This window comes from Microcebus murinus, chromosome 16 (genome assembly GCF_040939455.1).
Source record: "Microcebus murinus isolate Inina chromosome 16, M.murinus_Inina_mat1.0, whole genome shotgun sequence".
Classification (NCBI taxonomy): Eukaryota; Metazoa; Chordata; class Mammalia; order Primates; family Cheirogaleidae; genus Microcebus; species Microcebus murinus.
This window is the reverse complement of record NC_134119.1, coordinates 17,839,372-17,862,443: the sequence shown is the minus strand read 5'-3', so window position 1 is coordinate 17,862,443 and position 23,072 is coordinate 17,839,372. Positions and strand designations below refer to the sequence as shown.

At 38.5% G+C, this 23,072-nt stretch overlaps 1 protein-coding gene across 3 annotated transcripts in view; it reads right to left on the bottom strand.

Moving 5' to 3' along the window:
- Nucleotides 1-23,072, bottom strand: part of SEL1L2 (SEL1L2 adaptor subunit of SYVN1 ubiquitin ligase) — a 104,328-nt gene that overhangs the window by 39,063 nt on the left and 42,193 nt on the right. For all 3 annotated transcript variants that reach the window (XM_020281881.2, XM_020281882.2, XM_076010918.1), the window contains exons 4-5: nucleotides 13,822-13,924; nucleotides 8,833-8,995 (exon numbers count right to left, since the gene is read on the bottom strand). In XM_020281881.2, coding sequence (XP_020137470.2) covers nucleotides 8,833-8,995; nucleotides 13,822-13,924 — 266 coding nt within the window. The remainder of the gene's footprint in view (nucleotides 1-8,832; nucleotides 8,996-13,821; nucleotides 13,925-23,072) is intronic.

The following is a 23,072-nucleotide window of genomic DNA, read 5'->3' as shown; positions in this document are numbered from 1 at the left end:
TTTTGGTGCTTGATTCTTCCATCTTTGGCCAGTGGGAGCCTATTGGAGTGGGCTCTTCAGTCCCTTGGTCATGACTCTAGCATTTTCTGAAAGCTTCCTTCCTATCCAGGTATAATAATATGTTTCAAGATCATCTGTACCCTTATGCCTTACACCTGGAATTTGACATTTTCCAAAGACACTGGTTCCTTTTTAGTGGAAAAGACTTCAGTTTTTCACTTGAAACATAATTCTTTTGATGAGAGAGGGCTAATATCTAAATTTAACTTTTAAAATATTTCTGTTCAAGTAATGGATGCACATGTATTAAAAATTAAAATTTGAGGCCGGGCGCTGTGGCTCACGCCTGTAATCCTAGCTCTTGGGAGGCCGAGGCGGGCGGATTGCTCAAGGTCAGGAGTTCAAAACCAGCCTGAGCAAGAGCGAGACCCCGTCTCTACTATAAAATAGAAAAGAAATTAATTGGCCAACTGATATATATATATAAAAAAAAAAATTAGCCGGGCATAGTGGCGCATGCCTGTAGTCCCAGCTACTCGGGAGGCTGAGGCAGAAGGATCACTCGAGCCCAGGAGTTTGAGGTTGCTGTGAGCTAGGCTGACGCCACGGCACTCACTCTAGCCTGGACAACAAAGCGAGACTCTGTCTCAAAAAAAAAAAAAAAAAATTAAAATTTGAGTGGGTATGAAGAGCTTCTAATATAAGAATTGATGCCCTGCTCCTCTCCCGGTCACTCCTTATTCTATTCTTCATAGACAACCACTTTTAATTATCTTAGTGTTTTCTTCTGATAATTACCATCAGCATGACCCTAGATAAGTCATTGATACTACTTGCTGTTACTTAATTTATACATTTCACGCATTATCTGTAAATTTGCTATAATAGATGATGATCTGGGTCATCTACAGTACTTTATTGTCTTTCCTCCTCCCACTCCCCCTATACTAGAGTTATAACAGTATTTTTTGTCAGGACATAATTGTAAAAGTCTGCTTTGGTGTTTCTAACATTTTCAAGATTCTATTCATTTGGAGCCTAATCATTTCTGCCATGATTCTTAGAAGTTCATTCCACACTCTTGTGTATGCCATTGGTCATAGGCCTGCCTTTCTATCCTTCACATGAACAACAATCTGGCCTTAGCTATTCAACTCACCGTTTGATGAAGTTATTTGAGGAGCACAGGGTCGTAAGCACTGTAGAGCACTGCCAGAGACCTGCTTTCCCCTAGACACCAGTCCATTGCCATCACCACTCTCTGTCTACCACTATCAAGCCCATATTTGCATTTTTTTCATCTAGTTCATGAGGACAACACTTAAGATTTTGTAAAATGCCTCCCTAAAATTGAAATACACCAAGGTCTGACAATCCATCAAAACAGAAAAAGAATAATTTCTTAAACTTTTTTTTTTTTTTGAGACAGAGTCTCACTTGTTGCCCAGGCTATAGTGAGTGCCGTGGCATCAGCCTAGCTCACAGCAACCTCAAACTCCTGGGCTCAAGTAATCCTTCTGCCTCAGCCTCCCGAGTAGCTGGGACTACAGGCATGCGCCACCATGCCCGGCTAATTTTATATATATATATATATATTAGTTGGCCAATTAATTTCTATTTATAGTAGAGACGGGGTCTCGCTCTTGCTCAGGCTGGTTTTGAACTCCTGACCTCGAGCAATCCGCCCGCCTCAGCCTCCCAGAGTGCTAGGATTACAGGCGTGAGCCACCGCGCCTGGCCTCTTAAACTTTTTAATTATAATTTCAAGTGCAAAGAACTGTGTTACTTTTTAAACTAGGATATTAACTACAGAGTTCATTTCCCCAAAGCATAATGGCTCTAACATGTGGCTTATAAGTATAATTTCTGTCATTTACCTAATATATACACTGAAAATTTTAAAAAATATCTTCTATGATTCTGCCAATTTCTCTAGTCTCAAAGTTTCCCTTTTAAGAAAAGTTGACCATAATGGATATTACTACAAATGGAAGGGATCTGAAATCCTGGTACTCCTCTAACACTTATAATATATATTTAAAATGTCTAAATTAGCTCTTTTAAAAGATATCATTAGCCAATATTTTTATTTTTCTTACAATTCTTGGCAAGTTTTGATTCTGCTCAATTTAGAATATCGTTTAGTTATGCAGAAACTTGACAGTAAACAAATATACTGATCTTTATATAAGAAAATGAAGATACTTTCTTTTCAGTTGAGGCTGTATTTTAAGATGCTTTCACCAACAGTATATCATTTTGTGCAGAGCCTAGCACATTTTTTGCCCTGATCCTCCTGGAGAAATCTGTGAGCTCATGAAGTTGTGAAGTGGGTCGTGTGGGAGTTAATTTTCATTCTATGGGGAGAGGAGTGTTCCTCTATATAAAGCTCACTCTAAAAAGTAAAGACTAAAACCATGATTTTACCAGCTACAAATAACTGATACAAGGTTACGCTTCCTCTCTCTTTAGCAGAAAAATAACAATGGGTGATTTTGAATTAATTCTCTGGAGTGCCCAACTTTCTAACTTCCCCTCCCCTCCCCTCCCCTCCCCTCCCCTCCCCTCCCCTCCCCTCCCCTCCCCTCCCCTCCCCTCCCCTCCCCTCCCCACTACTTAAAGCATGCCAGGACACTAGAAGAAGCCAAAAGATGTTAAGGGCTGTCACTTAGTAAATATGCTGATTTAGTTGGCACTGTCCTATTCCTTTACACTTAAACATTGTCACCCAAAAACTTTACAATCATCAGCTTTTTGTATTTGGTCTTTTTCTGAAATAAGGGTGAGATGAAATGAGATGGATTACATAATGATTAAATCTTAATCCAGGAAAGAGAAATGTTGTGGGTTGAGAGAAACTACATAATAGGATGACATCCATGACACTTCCAGTGGTTTTTCAAAGGTCAAGCTCTGCAAATTAGATTGCTTATAAGACTTGATTCTGAACTCAACCATGGTGCTATTTTTTAAGGATATGCTAGATATGCTATAGAAGCTGCAATTTAAATGAAAAAAGTTAAGTGTAAATGATATTTATTGTTCTTTGAAGTAAATTACTCAAATTCCATAATAATAATTTAAAAATTAAATATTCCTTCTTTTACTTTTTATATAAGAAACTGTTATTAAAGGAGAAAAAAGATTAAGTAATTTCCATTTAATTACTATAAGGCTCGAAAGCACCTATGATCATTACTTTTAGCTCAAATTGCATACCAAACAAAAGTATGAATCAACCATAATGAACAACTCAGATACTGTCTGTACTCTTAATACAAAAAGAAAATTAACATCAAGAAGAAATGCTCTACCCAGGTAATTCTAGAATTATCAAACTGATCATTAGGTTGACACTAAAAATGATTTTTCTTAAGTAGTAGCACAGTGTGAATAACTATAGTCCCTTAATGAAACACTTCTATAATCCAAATCTGAAATAAATGAAGAAAATGTGGATTGTCGAGATAGAATTATTCTAGAATCACAAAGCATAGTAAAATAGGCAGTCACTTATGTCTATCTCCTTTACATACCAGTTATGGTTATTTTTACATAATATTAATATTATAGAATGGATTTCCTTATAATTCATAGCAAAACTAATTTAAACCATGTAACCAAGGAGGTGCATGCATCTAAATTCAATAATTTTTTTCTGATATCAAAGGTAATACATAGCCGTGAATAGAAAATTTAGAGGAAAAAAAAAAACCCGGAAAAGTATTTTTAAAAAGAAAATAATAGACACAAATAGTACCAGCACTTAGAAATCACTACCATTAAATTAAGTTTTTAGGGTAATACAATGCAAATGATCCATTTCTTGAGTCTTAAAGCAAATGAGGTTTAATCCTATCTTCTTGTTTGGCAAATTAACAGACAAATTTCCTATTAAGAATGGCTCATCGATATCAAGAAAAGAGTGAATCTTTCTAATTCTAAATTTCTACCTCCTGAATGAAAATCAGAGAAATAAAAAAATACATAACATATCTACCTCCAGCCTGGGAAAGTACACAATCTTACAGTACATCTCCTAGGGCATAATTGTTTGAAATTTCCTCAATTTCCACCATTTTCATGGAGATAACTCCATTAATTAATAGTTCTCATTACAGAAGGTACAGATTCTTTGAAAATCCATTCAATCAACTTTGTTCATAACTTTAGTTGCTTTTGTTGCCCTTATTGGTATTTCCTTCAGTTTATTTGGGTTCTTGCTAGGTAAACCATTCAAGGTGGATGAAAAGAAATGATCATGCCTCCTTTCCTCCATCCAGCTTCGAGAGGAACTTCCGTAGCCCCAAATTGCATTTCTTTACCCCCTATACCTCTTTATAATATGAATTTTTATCTTTTTTGTTTTTCTTTGTTAATAGATGTCTGTACTTAGATGTCTGGCACTCCAGGCTCCTCCCATCTATTATATTTTAGTATCTCTGATTGTTCTCCCCCCTCCCCAGAGATGGTGGGTGTCCTCATTTTCTCTCTCTCTTTCTCTAATCTCTTTCATTATCATTATCAGTCCACATTTCCAGCTTCTGCAGCCACATTTCTGTTATTACACTGTCTTCAAGTTCCCAGAAATATTTCCTGCAGTACAGGCAGGACTCCTATATCGGGCTGGCACAAACAGCTTGAAAAGAAAAGTGGTCACCTGGCCAGCTCTATTTAGAGACCTGTGATCAATATGGCCTGTGGCCAGCCCGGTCCCAGCAACCAGCCATTGAACTAGACATTGTTTGTGGCATAAAATCTCTTTAATAGTTCTTCTTTGTACAAGAAAATAAATCAACGGCAAGAGGACTTGCAATTGGAAACAGTTTTTCCTGTAGTGATGAGAGAAATGATAGTCAAAATATAGACTTGAATCCAGCAAAGCATTGGAATCTAATCCAGCTGTAGTGCTGGAGCAGGGTCCTCGAGGCTCCCTGCCCATCTATAAATTAACACTGTGGTTATTAGATCATTGGGGTTCAGGAGGAAGGGAGTCTAAGTGAGGAATACAAGTGTCCAGGATGTCAGGGAGGGCATAAGAGGGGCTTGGGCAGAGACTTTCTGCCACCCAGTATTGTAGCATTTCAGTACTTCAGTAAATAGGATGGCTGAATTTTGCATTATCAGGTCAATGTCAACCTTTTGGGTCTGAGATGTAAAGCCAGGACTGACTAATCCCAAAGACAAAGTTGTTGGGACTAAATTTTTACACAACAGTATTTATTCATGTTGTTTAACATTCACTAAGGGTTATTGCTGATATTATTTAGTTTCTACAGCAACCTTGTGAAGTAGTGTGGACTTTAGTATCGATCCCTTTTTCAGATCTGGGAAACCGAAGGTATAGAGAATCTTTAGTATTCTACAGGTATATTAAAAAAAAAAAAAGGAAGAACAAAAGATGGAGGAGCTATAATGTTGTAGTATCTGAACTCACATATGGTCAAAATTTCTGATTTGGGAACCCCTGCTCTGCTAGCCGCACCATGCTACCCTTAAAGCCTATAACTAGACATTTCCTATAACACTGTTCTAACAATGCCTGCTTTTATCTACAAAGATGGCATGATAATACTTGGCCAGTGACCATGTGTTGAGTTGTTCCTCCTTGGCATTGGGTTAGCACTCAGACAATTACATTCTCCTCCATTATTTTCCTTAAACTCAAGGGCAAGAAATGGATAGTTAACTGGGATTAAAGGGTGTGTGTAGCCATGCAACAACCATACTAAGTAGAGTAACACTAACTAGATATAACTGACTAGATATAACCATAGTGACTAAAGTAACACAAACTAGATGCAATAACCACATTAACCAGAGTGAAACTCCAATTTTACCTCTAAAATCCATGTGTTTTTGGTACTATTCATGTTAGTTTGGAATTTCTTTTCTGGGAGTAATATTTTGATCTTGTATCAAATGCTTTATTTAAATATAGACAGGTAAAATCTTTGTTATTGTCTTTATACAATATTCTAGGCTCAGTACAAATGTCACTTCATCCTTAAAGCATTCTTTACCTGCCCTAGGCAGAACTAGTCAGGCCTTCATCATGCTTAAAGCATTTTATACATACCTTAACTGTAGTCTACCTAAATTGTACTGCAATTATTTGTTTATAATTCAGATTAACCCAGAAGGACTTTGACCTATTAATCTTTTCCTCCCCATCAGTTAGATTATGTTTGGCATATAGTAGGTATCCAAGAAACAATTGTTGACTTAATTAATTTATATACCCACTAAAAATAAAATTCATGTTCACTAATTTGGAAAGGAATTAGGTGATATTATTTTTTAGCGGTGGGAGTGATGATAATATTTGCTCTTTAGCAATAACCATTCTTAGTTATGAAGTGATAGTAAAATTTGGTCTGTTTTGGAACTTTACATTTTTTTTTTTTTGAGACAGAGTCTCACTTTGTTGCCCAGGCTAGACATCAGCCTAGCTCACAGCAACCTCAATCTCCTGGGCTCAAGCAATCCTACTGCCTCAGCCTCCCGAGTAGCTGGGACTACAGGCATGCGCTACCATGCCCAGATTATTTTTTGTATTTATATTTTTAGTTGGTCAATTAATTTCTTTCTATTTTTAGTAGAGACGGGGTCTCGCTGAGGCTGGTTTTGAACTCCTGACCTGGAGCAATCTGCCTGCCTCCGCCTCCCAGACTGCTAAGATTACAGGCGTGAGCCACCACGTGCGGCTGGAACTTTACATTTTTTATTAACCAAACAAGGGAAATGAAGGTTTAGCAACTCTCATGTTTTATTGTAACATTTAAAAACCTGTTTCTTGCATTATTTCTAGAAATATGTAATTTCAAGAAAAATCCCCTGAGGTAAAAGCAGTCCTGAACAACTTAAATTAGTTAAAATTATATGGATCTTTAAAGTGATGATATTGATCTGTATATATTAACATGGAAAGACATCTATGATATATTTCTAAGTGAATAAGGAGCAGGTTAGGAAGTATCAACTAAAGTATTACCTCATCTATGTGAAAAAAATTCTATGTAGTCATAGAAAAAATTCTAGAAGAATAATAATGGGAGTAATAATATTATATATATCCTCCCCTTGTCTAACTGAACATTTGTATCCTTTGACCAATATCTCCCCAATCCTTGACCCTTTCACATATCCTTTCTTTATAATGAATTATCACAATGTTCCAGGTACAAAACTAAGTGCCTTCACACATTATTTTTTAATCTTTACAATAACTCCATAAATTCATTCATCGCTAATTAATTAATTCCTCTTTCAACTTACATTTCTTATCCCAGGCACTGTGCTAAATGTTAGAGCATTGAGCCAGACAGACACAGTACCCAATGTTTTCTCATTATCCTAACTTTACAGATGAAAATTAGAGGGGTTGCTCCACCCATGAGGGGTCTTCTGGTCCAACTTCTGGTTCAGCTAAACATACAGACTCACATTCCTGTAAGCTACATCCGCCCTGAGTCTACTCAGGTGGATGTGACACAGGAACCACCATGTGTCAGCGGTGCAGCATTGGGCCTTTCTTTCTGGGAGAATCCTTATAGCCATTCACACAGTCCTCCAGGTTCCTCAGAAGACAGCTCAGATGCAAGGAGATGAGACCCACACTGGGTGGATGCAGGAGCCACCCTGACTTAATAGCGTCATTCCCCATGGAACAACCCACAGGAACAGCATCCAGGGCACCCATAATAAGTACTGCCACCATCAGGTATTTATAGATCATTATAGTTTCTCCCAGTTCCAAGGCAGTTTGCTAAGCAGAGGTCATTTCCATCATAAGCAATCTTAGCTAAAAAGTTAGTATTTTACTTGTAGCAGATTACCAGAGAAATAGAACTGGAGAGTAAAACAAAGGTCAAATTCTCACACAGAAGAAGGGGAAAAGGTCTTGTTAAGTAGCTTATTCAGTAAGCAGTGGCCGAGTAGATTTAAACTTAGGTCTGTTCCACTCTAGAGTCTAGCTTCTGAACATTACTAGATAGTAACAGAAATGATTTTTTTTTTTGGGGGGGGAGCTTTTAGATTACTTTCTTTTTTATACTTTTTGAATTCCCAGATTTTTTTGGTTAATGGGCATGAATTCCTATTGTAATCAGAAAAGTTTTCATCCAAAAGACTAGAGCAACATGAAAGCATGCTTTTGCTGTAGCATTAAGTGGAAGTAGCCAGAAACAAAATGATATATGCACTTGCATTGTGATTAGGATGATGTAAAAAGAGAGATGCACAAAGAAAGAAGCTAAGCAAAAAATACAAAGCAGTCCCAACAGTAGTTGAGTCAGGATGGTTGGCTTGTAAGGGGCTTTTTTCCCCTTTAGATTTTTTCTATGAAATGGTTATGTTATTCTTAGAATATAATGGAATACATTTATTCAATAGAAAAAGAATTACATTTAGCTTATAAAATATTTGAAATGTAAAAATCAAGCAAACATATCACCCGAAGATAATAGATTTTGTTTCATATTTCTTCATATAAGTGAATACATTTTACCTAAAATTTAACTATGTTAGGGGTATGGAGGTCCTAAATTATCTCCACACACACACAGGGATGTGGAAAATGGGAAGGCGGATTAGAGCGCAGTTCTGTTCCCTTTCTAAAAGTCACCCATGGAGCTAGAACAATTTGCCCAGGGCTCCTGCTGCGCTCTAGCCCTGACACGACTAGTCCCGTGTGTTAAGGCAACCTCCTTATACCTTGGTTCATGCAGTAGAGTGGGAGTACTATTGCTCAACTCCTTTCACATGGTATTGTCTATGGTTATTTCAGGATGCAGCTATTTAAGGTTTCATTTTTTTTTTTTCAAAACTCACGTTTTGGGCTTTATATGATCCTTCTTTAGCCAAGGACTCGTATAATTGGATAGCTGCTGTTATGTTTTGCGTGCCAAAATTTCCAAATAGCAAAGCGTCAGCCATTTTCTCCATAGCTTTCAAGTTTCCCATGTCAGCTGCTTTGGCAAAGAGCAGGTAGGCTCTGTTTCAAGAATATGAAGCCAAAAGTTTGATTTTTCGAAACTGAAATTTTCTGCTCCCTTCTTTATATTATTCAGACTACTTCTCTCTAACAAGGGGGACCCAATTGTTATTGCTACTAATAATACAGTTTAGCTGAAGTCCATTGCATCTCTATACCAATAGATGTTTTCATAATTTCAAATATATCTGACAAATAAATGAAGCTATTAAAAAGGAGAAATATATAAGATACACCATGCTTCAAACTTATACACCAAGTGAAGTAAAAAATTGAGGCACTTGTGCTAAAATTTTTAAACTCTTCTATGGCCACCCCCATTATTTATGAATATTTGTTCTATAAAATGAATTCAAACAACATAAGAATAATCAAAATTGGAATGTCATATCTAGGAAGTTACTATCAGGAGAATAACAATCCCTTCATATTCCAAAATAATATACTAAACCAGAATATATTCTTCAACACAGCAAAGTCTTTGGAAAAACTGTTACCAAAGCAAACTTTAGTGGCTCTAGAGTCTGACTGCCTGGTTCAAATTCTGGCTCCACCACTTACTAGTTGGAGAAATTCAGCCAAGTCACATAACTTCTCTGTGCCTCTCATCTATGAAAGGGGGATAATAATAGCACCTACTTCACAGGGTTGCGGGAAGATTAAATGAGATAATCCATATGAATTGCTTGGCCTAGTGCCTGGTACAGAGTAAGCACTCAATAAATTTAGCTATTACTACCGGGACTGTTGCATGGATTCTAAAGCTTTATTTCATGGTAATTGTTTGCCTGTAATCAGGTGGTAAATGGTGTGAAAATTTAATGATTAAGATTATAGGTACCACAGGATTATTTCACACTGCATTTTCTGAGTCCCAGTCAGAACTTGGACCTGATCTGTATAACAAGTAGTGATGGAGAGTCCTGCAAGGTCAAAACATGTGTCAGAGACAGATGGATGGTATTTTGGGATTTATTTTTCCTTTTATAACTTCCTTTTTGGTAGTAGCAAGACCAGAAGGCATTAACCTCTACCTGTGACATTGACTCAAATGCAGGGGGGAAAAAAACCACACAAATCTACCATTGCTTCCAACTGGGATTAGGAGACTCAACTTTATGTACAGCCTATCCATATTGATGCTAAAATAAGATGCTATTGGGCAAAGGCTGGAGAGGAATGGCCTGAGCAAGAGGGACCTCAGACAGAGAAACATCCAGGTAGGCATTAGAGTCCTGGATGTCAAATTAGAGGATGAACACTCCAGTGGAACAAAAAGAAATTGAAAACTGGAAACCAGGAGGTCGGGAAAGAAATTAATCATGGTCAAAACAAGCAGAGATTCTGGAGGCTAGAAGGCAAACAAGGTAGAAGGTCTCAAAGGTCAATAAAGGCAAATGTCTGGCACCTAGGGATAGGCATCAGAAAGAGAGCCTGACATTGGGATACAGACTCCCTTGGGCCCTTCCATCACATGCTTCCTGCTCAGTAGCTACATAGCCTACTAGGACAAGCAGGGCACCAAGATGGGCTGCAGGGGCATTCCATAGTGTATCTGCTATATTCAGCAGTAATACTGTGTTTGCCCCAAAATAAGACCTACCCATAAAATAAGCCCTAGCAGGATTTCTAAGCATTTGCACAGTATAAGCCCTACCCTGAAAATAAGACCTAGTGATGGGTGTGGTGTATCTGCACAGCGTATCTGCAAAACCCATGCATTTCGTCACAGAGCGGTAAAGACGATGAGCAGCCCTTCTCATCTGCCCCATCATGACAGCTACTATCCCAGAGGTGACCGGAAAGGTGCAGGCAGCCCCACCAACAAGGTCAGCTGCCGCTGTCAGGTCCCGGTCATCTTGTGTGTGCTGCAATCTGAGGCTTTGAGGGGAAAATAACACATCCCCTAAAAATAAGCCCTAGGGTGTCTTCTTGAGGAAAAATAAATATGATACCCTGTCTTATTTTCAGGGAAACACGGTATATGCAGTCTCTGGTCCCAGCAGCAGCAGCAGGCCACGAAGAAAATCTTCCTTGTCTGTGATCCCAGGGTCAGGGGGGGCACATGCGTTGCCTGTCAGGAAACTCCAAGGTGATACAAGGGATACTAGAATCAGGATCCAGGGCTGGAGAACGTTGCTGGGAGGAAAGGTAAGATTAAGATCTGGGCTACAATCTTCAACAGGAAAAAGGTGGGAGGAGCTGGGCAGCAGGGACAGATCCCAAAGACAATTAAAGTAGGTACTGGATCATCTCTGCAAGATCTGGCATTGGATGCTAGGGTGGGTGCTGGGGGAGGAGGGCTGAATGCTTCTCCAGGACACGTCAGAAACTTGGTGTGCAACAGTGGCTTATCTGCAAAACTTCTCTGCTGATGGGGAGTGATACTTAATGAAGGACCTACCCTGGCTGTCACTGAGGCTTCCTGACTCACTCAGAAAAATTCACTCTCTCTGAGATGTGCTTGTATAACATCTGTACTTCTAACAGCACTGACTTGTTGAATGATTTTTTTTTCCCACTCATACCTAAGAAGTAGTGAATGAAACAATGAATTGGTCCGGGACGTGGATGTGTATGAGCCAAAATAACTAGTATTTCGATCGTATGCTCCCACCTCCTGGAAATGGCAAACAAGGTGCCCTTCTGTCACCCTTGGGCAGGGACTTGGGGAGGACAGTCTGGTCAGAAATAGCCTGGGATTGAATGACACCCACGTAGGCATAAATGGTCCCAGCAGCAGCAGGCTGCGAAACAAATCTTCCTTGTCTGTGATCCCAGGGTCAGGGTGGGCACATGCGTTGCCTGCCAGGAAACTCCAAGGTGATACAAGGGATACTAGAATCAGGATCCAGGGCTGGAGAACGTTGCTGGGGTAGGTAAGGTAAGATTAAGATCTGGGCTACAATCTTCGACAAGTAAAAGGTGGGAGGAGCTGGGTAGCAGGTATAGATCCCAAAGATAGATGCTCTGCTGTTAGAAGCGGGTTTTCTCCCTGTTCTTTAGACCAAAGAGGAAGGCTCCCTTCAAGGTTAAGTGGATAGTTACTTGGGACTTTCTAAGAGTCATTTTGTTGCATCAGGCTGAATCCAGAGTTTCCCTAGACTTGATGGAACATATCTAGTGGGCCCCTTATCTCCTTGGGCTTCCTTGGTATTGGCAGAGCTCAGCTGAAATCTCAGGACCCACCCCTGCTCAGAGCTCCATTGTTCTTTCATCTAGACTGGGTGGAGAATTCTTTATTCCTACTTAACCACTCAGTGGGCATCTCCGTGAGATGACTGCCCTATTAGGCCAGAGTGTCTTTTTGGCGTCTGATTTCATCCCATCGTCATCATGACAGCTTCTAGGGGTGTTCAGCATGAGGCCCAGGTTTTGCTGGGGGTGGTTTCCTTGGTTCTTAGGAAGAGCTTCTAATTCAACTTTCCCTAGAGAGAGGAACAACTCCCTCGCTTCCTTCTTCTTGTCTCTTGGGGAAAATTACAGAATCATTTTGACTCTTGCTTTCCTCCTCTATTTTGGGGATGATAATCTATGTCTCACAGTATTATTGTAAACGGTGAATAGTATTACACATGTAAAGTACCTAGAATAATAACTAGCACAAAATAGGAGCTTGAGAAATGAAAGTTGTTAATGCCATTATGACCAGGATCATAGTTGAGTGCTTCTTATCCTCAGTATTTTTACACTCTTCTCTGAAGCTTCAGGTTTAAAGAACTCACAGACACTGCAGGTGCTCTGTCTGGGCTGGCTACTACAGCTGTGGGATGCCTCCCCAGGCCTGGAGTGCCTAGTCTGTGTGAAAACAAGAGATGTATCCTTCTTGGGAGATTAGGGCCCATTCCTATTATTGGTTAAAAAAAACCTTGCTTGCTTCAGCCCCATACCTTCCACTTACCAATTAGAAGGCTAGAGATAAAAATAGCAAGCTCTCGTCTCTTGGTTACTAGATATCAGGCACTGTTCTAAGAGCTTAGTTGTATTATCCAGGCTGCAAAGAGCATTAGTCACTTACTCAAGATGACACAGCCATAAATGATAGAGCTAGGATTTGATCCCAGGGTTTCAACTAGAGCCTTGAGGGGTGACCTCAAGTTGTACCCCTCCACTGGGGGGGCCCAGGGAGAAGATATTTCTCCCTCCCCTTTAGACAAAGTAAATGAGTGAAAAGAAAACAGTGGACACAGAGTAAGATTATGTGGCCCAACTTGGTTACTTCCCAGTTGTGTGTCTGTGGTCAACTTATTTTAAGATATTTGAATCAGTTTCCAACATTTTAAAGGGGAAAAATAAAGCTCATAAAACTGTTGTGGGGAGAATTGAATCACATACATGAAAATGCCTTGAAAACCATAAGGTTTTATGGTTTTACAACCATAAAACCTTATGCTCAGTTAGGCAGAATAAAGCATTCTAAAACAGCAACTGCTCTAATTCAAATAACACATTTTTTCATTTAAAATATCTAATGAATTAAAGCCAAAACAGGATGTGTGTGTGTGTGTGTGTGTGTGTGTGTGTGTGTGTATATATATATATATATTTTTTTTTTTTTTTCTTGAATGCTTAGATCAGGGCCTTAATTCTGCATTTCATTTAGTATGTAAGGACCCCAATCACGTACACATTTCTCGTGTTTGTTTAGGGTGATAATTTGTGGGATTCTTTAAATACAATTTGATCCTTTTAAAAACAAAAGCTTATGGGCAAATTAAGCTTATTTGTCATACCAATAAGCTTTTAATGATAAAGTAGATTTTGGATTGTTCATTTTTCTTAACCTGGCAATTTAACTTGGCTAAGGTAACTGAATAAAGACTTACTCTGCTTTTTGTTTTTGGCTTTTAGACTGCTGGAGAATCTTGGTGCCCATGTTAAATAGCTGATCTCCTTCATCTGTGAAATTTTTCTTTTCATGAGTTTTTACTACATATGGATAAACAAGAAAAAATAAAAACAATATTACTTCTATGTTATATATGTTAAAAATAATGTGCTGACATAACGTGCTGACATAGCATGCTGGCATGTTAGTTTGAGTCTATTTATTTTTTTAACCTTTGTATTTCAGGGAGCTCACTTGGTATTATTCCTTAGCTCAGGAACATTGATAGGTTAGAAGGGAGAAGCTGCATAAAAAGGTACCCTTTTCCAGGTTTTTGTGAAAGGATCTGGAGGGTAGAAAAGAAAGAGAGATAGTTCTAATGGTAGCAGAGAGAGAGAGAGAGAGAGAGAGAGAATGTTCCCAGTCTAGGAAAGGGATGCAAGACTCTGCCAGCGGAAGGCAAGGTTGCCTGGTATACCCTAGGGGCAGGATCTCAGCACCAGGCGCTCGGCCCTGGCTGGTAATAATTCCCTTGTCTGAGCATAGAGCCTTAGGTTCTGAGTCTAAACATCAGAACCGCGTAAGATCGCAAGAGAACATGAAGACATGGGCAACAGGCATCTCTCAGATGACCTGTGTACCTAGGAGAAGAGGAGGGAATCTTCTGAAAAATTTTTCTTTTCCTGAGGCTTCTCCCCTTTCCCCAGTACTTTTCTAAAACCTTGGGGAAGGCACAGACAGAGAATACCAATAAGGACTTGCCTTATAGGATAGGAGCTCAGAATCATTTTTTTTTAGGATTTAAGGAAATTAAAAAATTCAAATTTTACCTGCTACAATGATATTTCCCAAACATTTATATAATACTTCACAGTTTTCAAAACATTATCATCAGTTTATAGATGGGGAAAACCATTTGGAGGAAGAGTCAGACCTGTAGATCCCCACTCACCCAACACACACACACACACACACACACACACACACACACACACACACGCACACGCACACACACACATACACAGTCTTGCACAACCTCACAGTGCCTCTTGAAGTCCATTATATCAGTTAATGAAATCTCACATCAGGAAAACCACACCTGAAGCCATTTCAAAGGAAAGGCACTGTGGATTTAATGCTTTCTTAACAAGACCACAAATAATGAGTGGCTCTTATTTTTCTTCTTCCGGATAAGCAATCAGAGTTCCCCACTTTCCTTTATTTAAAAAATTAAAGATTAAAAACTTTTAAAACAAAAACTAAAAAATTAAAAAATTTTTTAACTTAGCCAATTTAAAATAATTTTGAGTGCTGTAAGTTAGCCAACCAATATAGTGATACCAGACACCTTTAGCATCTAATTTCTGCTTTCAGTTATATGTTATCTATAATCACAATTAATGGTGGAAATATGATGGAAAAAACCTATGAATTTGTGTGTGGAATAGTAATTGGTTGTATTAACATGCTTTCAAAGAGTGACAATAAAATTTGAAAGGTTGACTCTGCATGTCTATACTTATGAGAAAGGATTTACCACTACAAATTTCTACCCATGGCTTTTACTTTTATTTGTAATTCTTTTTTGGCTTCCCAAATATATTAAAATACAATTTTTCTTTACTATAAGAGGGCTTAATTATCAGATAAATTTATCTTGACATTGTTTAATTTCTTTTTTGTGTCTTAACAATTTCCAAATTTGGGGAAAGCATAGTTAGGATGGTTTGAGATGACCATCCTGGACTTGATGCAAAGGGTCTTCCTGGGTCTGGAATCCCTGAATGTCCCAGCAGTCGCTGCCTGTGGTTCTGCTCTGTTAGGAGTTCTAGGCTTATTTGAGAAAAGTGTCGCAGATGAGCCTCAGCAATAAGAGGGTGGAGTAGATGTGCCAGAGCACTATTTAAGGTGGCAGCAAGTCAGGAAAATGCTCCAAATAGATGAATTTATATTTCAGTGTTTGTCAGAGACATAATCTATAGAGAGCTCTTGACATTTTCTGACATTCTCATTGTTATTATTATAGCATTATTCCATATCTAACTTGGATGTTGTTATGGGCTGAATCATGATCGCATGTTGAAGTCCTAACCCATGATATCTCAGAATGTAACCTTATTTGGAGATAAGGTCTTTACAGATGTAATTAAGTTACAATGAGGCCATTAGAGTGGGCCCCTAATCCGATATGACTGGTATCCTTGTAAGAAGAGGAAGAGACAACAGGGATGCCTGCGCACAGAGAAAAGACCACATGGGGACATAGGGAGAAGGTGGCCACGTACAAGTCAAGGCAAGAGGTCTTAGAATGAAACCAACCCTGCCAACACCTTGATCTTGGACTTCTGGGTTTCAGAACTGTGAGAAAATAATTTCTGTTGTTTAAGCCACTTGGTCTGTGATATTATATTATGACAGCTTCAGGAAACTAATAGAGATGCTGTCTCTGGATTGCATGGAAAACAAATTGCCTCTTCTCCCTGTGAGAAAGGATGTACCCAAACTTAGCTTCCCATCCAATCAAGGGCTACCCCCTAAATGCAAGACGGATTGTAATTTCCCATGGGCCCAAGTAGCCCACCTTTGACAAGGCCTCTTTCTCACGCTTACACTCTGTGTAGACAGTGTAGCAGAGAGACTTTCCAGGTGTCCAGCAATCCCTGGACCCAGCTCAGCTCTCTGTGGGATGATAAGAGAAGTAGGGATTGATGCTTTTTCTTGCTGACCCTTCGGTTGTAAATTTTCCTAATCAAGTCTAGCCCTTAATCCATGCCACTTGTCATAATGGAGTTCATGAAGAATATTTTTATATAATAACTAGAAGCAAATCTTTGGAACAAAAAAAAGGACCTATCTGCCTGTTTCAGACATTAAAGAGAAAGAGGAGAGCTAGGGACAACTTGTTCTCTGTCATTCATTCTTTCACTTGTTCATTCAACCAGTATTGAATACCTACCATGTGTCAGACACAGTACTAGATATGGTGATTAACGAGGTGATTGAGACACTGTGTCAGCCTGGCAGTGGAGACAGACTTGTTTACATAAAGTTACAATGCCATGTGGCAGGCACTATATAATAAGGCACTGTAGGAGCACAAAAGGATTCTCTGTTTTCAAATGCTAGAAACTTGATCTGATTGACTTAAGCAAAAGGAACTCATTGGGGGATTGTCAAATGCTTATGAAATCAGTGAGGAAAATAGGAACCAAGACCCTGTGAGAGGCAGAGATGCAGAGATGCTACTGGGATGGACTGGAACTCAATCCTTTTAGACCTTTTTGTAGTCCAGGCTCCATGGAGAATGAGTCTGATAGACCTGGTTGGGGATGACAGGGCTTTTCATTATATTCCTGTAAGAATATGTAAACTGGGGAAGATCTCATTCCTCGAAAGGAAATTTGGGTGGTGCAAAAGATAATGGGGGTGATGAGAAGGCCCCAAAACAAATGCATACTGCAACCACCCTGCCATGACTAAGAGAAATGAAGACATTCTAGATGAAGTGACATTTTTAGATAGCTCTTCAAAGGTAGATAGGAGTTTGTCAGGCCAAGAAGGTAAAACTGGCATTCCACTTAAGGTGACAGTCTATGCAAATGAGTCACAGGAATGAAATGATGGGGGCAGTGTGGCTTGAATGCAGAGTGAGAGCTTGGATGACGTGATTGGGCATGAAGTCCAGGCCCTGCTGTGGAAGTGATAGTGAGAGAAGGGACGAGAGGTCTTTGTGAAGGTGAAGGAAAATTGAGTAGGGGAAAGAAAGCGAACAGAGTGGCAGGAAAGTAGCTCTGGGCAGGGACAATTATTTTAGAGTTTGAAATCATATTGCTGAGAGCTCTGCATGGCTGCTAAGTGGAGAGGAGGGAAGTGAAGACAAAGATGATTAGAGCTGAGAAGGTCTAGGAAATAAGATGAGGTCTTCTGCATGGTTACCTCATCCATGGGGTGGCTGGTGGAGGCCTGTAGCCACTGATTGACTGATGAGGGGGTATAGCAGCCCAGGCCCTTGCCTATGGGAAAGGAGCAATCTTCTAGCACAGTCCACTCCTCAAAGCTCTAAAGTCCTCCTGAAACTCTATCTTTGCTTAGTTCTTTCCATTGTCTTATCCTGCATTCCTCATCCTCTTTCATGCTTCACCAAAAAATCTAAAACCTTAATCTACAGATTTAAAAATAAACGAATACCATCTAAATCATCTAGAAAAAGATAAAAGGGGAAAAATTCACTATTTTGAATCTCAGGTTAATATTTACATGATGAACCACATAAAGGATCAGTGAAAGCTAAAGGAATTAATAATTGAGCTAGACGAATGTCTTCTGGTCTGACTAAAAATCAGGTGCTGTCACCATTAAAATGCTAGTGCTTGCACCATTAAAATGGTGCAAAGAGATAAAGAGAAATTCTTTCCCCCTGCAGAAAATCTTGCCCTACACAGACACTGCATCCTTTTAATCTAATTTCAATTGTACTTAATATAAACCAACTTAAGGGTCTGATTTCCTGAATAATGCATTAGAAGAGTTTTTCACATTTGCCTGTATTTGTGCCAGGAAGATATAATCCTAAGTAAGGAGGGAGAATAACGATCCATTACTAAAAATAACATTCCATCCAAGAAAGAGTAACTCAGCAAAGAGTTTAGTCAGATAAAGATGCAATCAACTCAAATATAATACACGTGAATAAGAGCATGGATATTTATAATCATCGAGTTTATTCGCATTGTCTCCACATCATTGTTGTCAAACATAAATTCTTCCGCCAGTGATATTGCTAGGAAATGGTAGACAAACTGTATTATAACTAGAAAACAATTTTTCTCTTTAAATATCTATTAAACAAAACTTGAAATAACAGGGATTCTCTTATTATTTATTCATTATTTATGTAATTTAATACATTATTTATGTAAATCAAATGAGTTACTGTAAATTTGTTACAGAGATTTAACGCACTGTCTAAAGCTTTTAATTGAGCAGAAATAAATATGGTTTATGAAACAATTGGAGAATCAAAAGCAATATATCATGTTATAATAGAAGGCAGTTTCTAGTGCTTGCACTTAATTTTCTCACTGACTGTAAGAGGAAGGTGCTATTATAGTTCCCATTTTACAGATGAGGTGATATATGCACAGACAGTTTAATTTGCCCAATGCCATGTAGTTGGTACCTACTAGATGGCAATTCAAATCTAGGTATTCTGACTTGAGTCTGTGCTTATACTGCTTCTCAGAGCTACAAACGTGCAAAATCATGAGAGATAAACACAAAGTTAATATCAACTGCTGGGAAATTTGAAAAATAGGTCCATAAATACTTTTTTGTTGTTTTAAGTAAATTTATTGTAATTCATTATAAGTATTTTAATCAAGTAAATTATGTTTATGTAAAGTAATACCTCATTTATCTGACATTATTGAGAAATATGACATATAAATCATTTTTCTCAATAGGTGAATCTTATGCCTTTTTATTTGACCATTTCAAATGGAACTCTGTCTAAAAAGTATACTACATATTCCTTCAACTTCCTCAACAGAAATTAATGAGCATGACTTAACCTGGTCTTATGATTCAGAGCATCGTTGGGCACACCTGGCAATACCCAGTCTAGTTGGTTTGGAAGTGATTATGTGAGAAGAAGGTGCCTGTGGGAGGCCCTGACAATCAGAAGCTCCTCAGTAATGAGGGGAGCAGGAGGGGAAAGATCTATTAAAATGATGAATTACATTAGCAAATTTAAAATTTCACTCCAAATTTGTATCCATGATATAAAGCCTTGTTGGTGATAACATATTAATTTCATATTCATTGCTAAATCCTGATATTGTAATGTTTTATTTATACATTTTTGTATCTGTATTTATATATGAAATTCACCTACAATTTTCCTGGTTATATCCAGTTAGCATATTATGATTATATACTCAAAATAATTTGGGAAGAGTTGTGTGTGGGGGGAGTAGGTATGTGTACATGCACATTGACTCTACTGATTTTTTTTTTTTACTTGTACATTTACTAAAATTGTCTTGTGAGCTCATACCTAACAAGGTACCTTATAGGGGAATTGTGGAATTGTTTCGCCAGAACAGGTTTGTGTTGTTTCTGTCAGGTTTCCAGAGTTCTATATTATTGATTGAAGGAAATTCTTATGTGTTAAGGTATTGGCTTGGAAGTGTTCACCAAAAAAATCAAGTGGCATAAATTCAAGTCCAAATCTGAATGAGGCTCAGGGCTGTGGTGGAGGTTTGTCTAGGGAGAAAATTTTCCCTGTGAGAGCTTCATTAGAGGGTAAGGTTCTTGATATTTGGCTATAATGGCAGGTGGTGGTTGCTCTGTTGGTTTTTCTTAATCTCTCTGTTTACTGCATGTGCATCTCTACGTATAGCTTTATTCATAGCTCCTCTTTCCAAAAGAAAGCTCCTCCAAAAGAGAGCTCCATAGCTCCTCTTTTCTTTTCTCAAGAGTCCTAATGTCTTTTTTCCTTTCCCAATCTGGGATTTAAAATACAAATCTCAGCCATTACCAGCTCTCATCACAACTTGCCAAAACATCAACTCACGTGCTTATTTTTCACTATTTCTAACACTTGAGGATTTCAGTTTCTTGTGAGCCCAGTTCTGCATTAGAAAAAAATGAAAGTTTTGGTGTATTTTAGACATCATTTTAAGGTATTTGTAGCAGAGGATTTTCTTATGGGATTAGCCCATCATTTTGTTAGAATGAGAGAGCTACAGTAGTTTTCTTTTAAAATCAATTCACTTACATAAAACTGTGTGTTGGTTTAAAGAAAAACTTTCAGTAAATAGGAAAGGTATAAAATGGTGAGCAGGTTGGGTTCCCCAACAAACATACCTTAGGAATCAGGGTGTTTATTAAGAAGTGCCCTTAGGAACCACATTTGGGGAAGAAGTTAGACTGAGCAGAGGGAAAAATTGTGATGCAAGCTCAGTGGTGACACCACGGGGTGCCCTGGAGCTAAAATTTCCCTTCGGAGTTGTTCCAAGTTAAGGTGAGATGATCAGGCCTTTATACTCCACATTGATCAACCATTGGAAATGGGCTGGCCCAGGGAGGAGGCAAGATCTTTTGTGTGCAGCTCTCTGCACCTGAAGACAGTCCCTCCAGAGACTGGCTGCCAAAGGCTGTCAGAAGACTGCACTCCTGGCAATTGGGCAACAAGTCCCTCAATGAAGGGGCGTGTGAACAGCACTTTACAGTGTCCACTGCAAATATACGCAAAACAATCAGTAAAGTGGAATGCAGATGTTAAATTTAGCCTAGCTGGTCATAGACCCCAGAAGCAGGAAAAAAGAATGCCAAGACAGGCTTAAGACAAGGTTCTAAGATACCTCCCTCCAACCAAGAACACAGTAGTGATTGGATCTGATCATCAAAATTAGTGATGGTTAATTCTAAGGGGTGCCAGAAAGGACCTAGTCAGGAAGGACATAGAAGGTAGTGCCCCAAGGCCTGCTGTAATAGGCTCCAGTGTTCCTACTGCATGATTAATTATTGATTTGTCTTCCTAACAATTTAATAAGAAAAAATATCCTTTTAGACTTAATGCTGACTTGGAAGGAAGAATTAGTTGTTGAAGTAATAGTGTAAAAATACACTGAGGGAAAATGAACATGTCATTTTTAAAAAGGTAATGGATGTGAAATCATTATATTCAACTATAAAACACTATCCACATGTACTCTAATAATGTAAGGCTTTATTATTTTTGTGTGGCACCTATATTGTAATATATTGTAGAAAGAATGCTGAATTTGGAGTTAGAAGATCTAGGTCTAGCTCTATACAGAAAGAATGAATTAAATTTTTTTTTTTTTTTTTTTTGAGACAGAGTCTCACTTTGTTGCCCAGGCTAGAGTGAGTGCCGTGCCATCAGCCTAGCTCACAGCAACCTCAAACTCCTGGGCTCAAGCAATCCTGCTGCCTCAGCCTCCCGAGTAGCTGGGACTACAGGCATGCACCACCATGCCCGGCTAATTTTTTCTATATATATTAGTTGGCCAATTAATTTCTTTCTCTTTATAGTAGAGACGGGGTCTCGCTCTTGCTCAGGGTGGTTTCGAACTCCTGACCTCGAGCAATCCGCCCGCCTCGGCCTCCCAGAGTGCTAGGATTACAGGCGTGAGCCACCACGCCCAGCTGAATGAATTAAATTTAATTCAGCAAATATTTATTCATTCTAATTATACCACAGATACAATGCCAGGCACAGATCTTGCCTTTAAGTAACAGGGGTACAAATGCTATTTGTTATATTTGAGAAATTCTGGTTAAAGGGACAAGTTCTGAAAATGGGTAACTAGTTCTTCTGTTTTTAAAATGTAGAGGAATGTATTCATATTCTAAAACTATAGCTATATGTTAATCTCTTTAACTTCTAGAACAGATTATTATATATGGTTTTTGAGTCTTCAATTAAGGAGATGTAATCACTAAGAATTAGGAAGAGTTTTTGAGAATGCTAGGTTAAATCTCATTTGTCTTTTGTGAAGGCCTGGTAGGTCTGGGGAATTGCATTTATAGAACAAGTGTATCTCCCTCATATGTTGTGCACAAAATGTTGAAATGGGATCTTAATGAAAATAGAGTTCAATAAGGTTCTTAGCTTGATAATCATGTGTAACCCATATTCTGTTTCATTGCACAGTTTTTGAAGTTCAAACTCTCCTCTAGGGAAGGTGACTTTTTCAGGGCTTCCTCTCCTTTCTTAAGTCCTCATTCCACAGGTACCATTTCTGGGCTGTCCCTCATTGACCTATGGGGAAATTCAATATCTCTTTGAGCTACCTCAAAAGGATATTCACTCTTACAGAGCCTTTATGAGGAATGTAGATTTTACCTAAGATTTCATAGAGCAGAACGAGAAGATGATTTATCCCAGGAGCAAAACCAATTTTAATGGTCATCTTAGGCACTGTTGATTTAAAAATATCAATTGTGATTCTCCCAAATTTGAAGTTTTACTAACTTCTCAATTAAGCACAGCCAATCACCATCTTTTTAGCTACTCATATCTGCTTTCTCTGAACACTATGTAAACTCATTAAATATAAGTACAAAAAGAAAATGTGAATTTTCTTATGAAGAGCACTTGAAATATTATGGAAAACATTTGATAAAATTTAATTATAGATGAGGCATCTATAAACAACTGGGGAAAAATCTGCAAATATCCGAGGATTTGAGGATTCTCCCCAAGATTGCTCTAAATGTCTT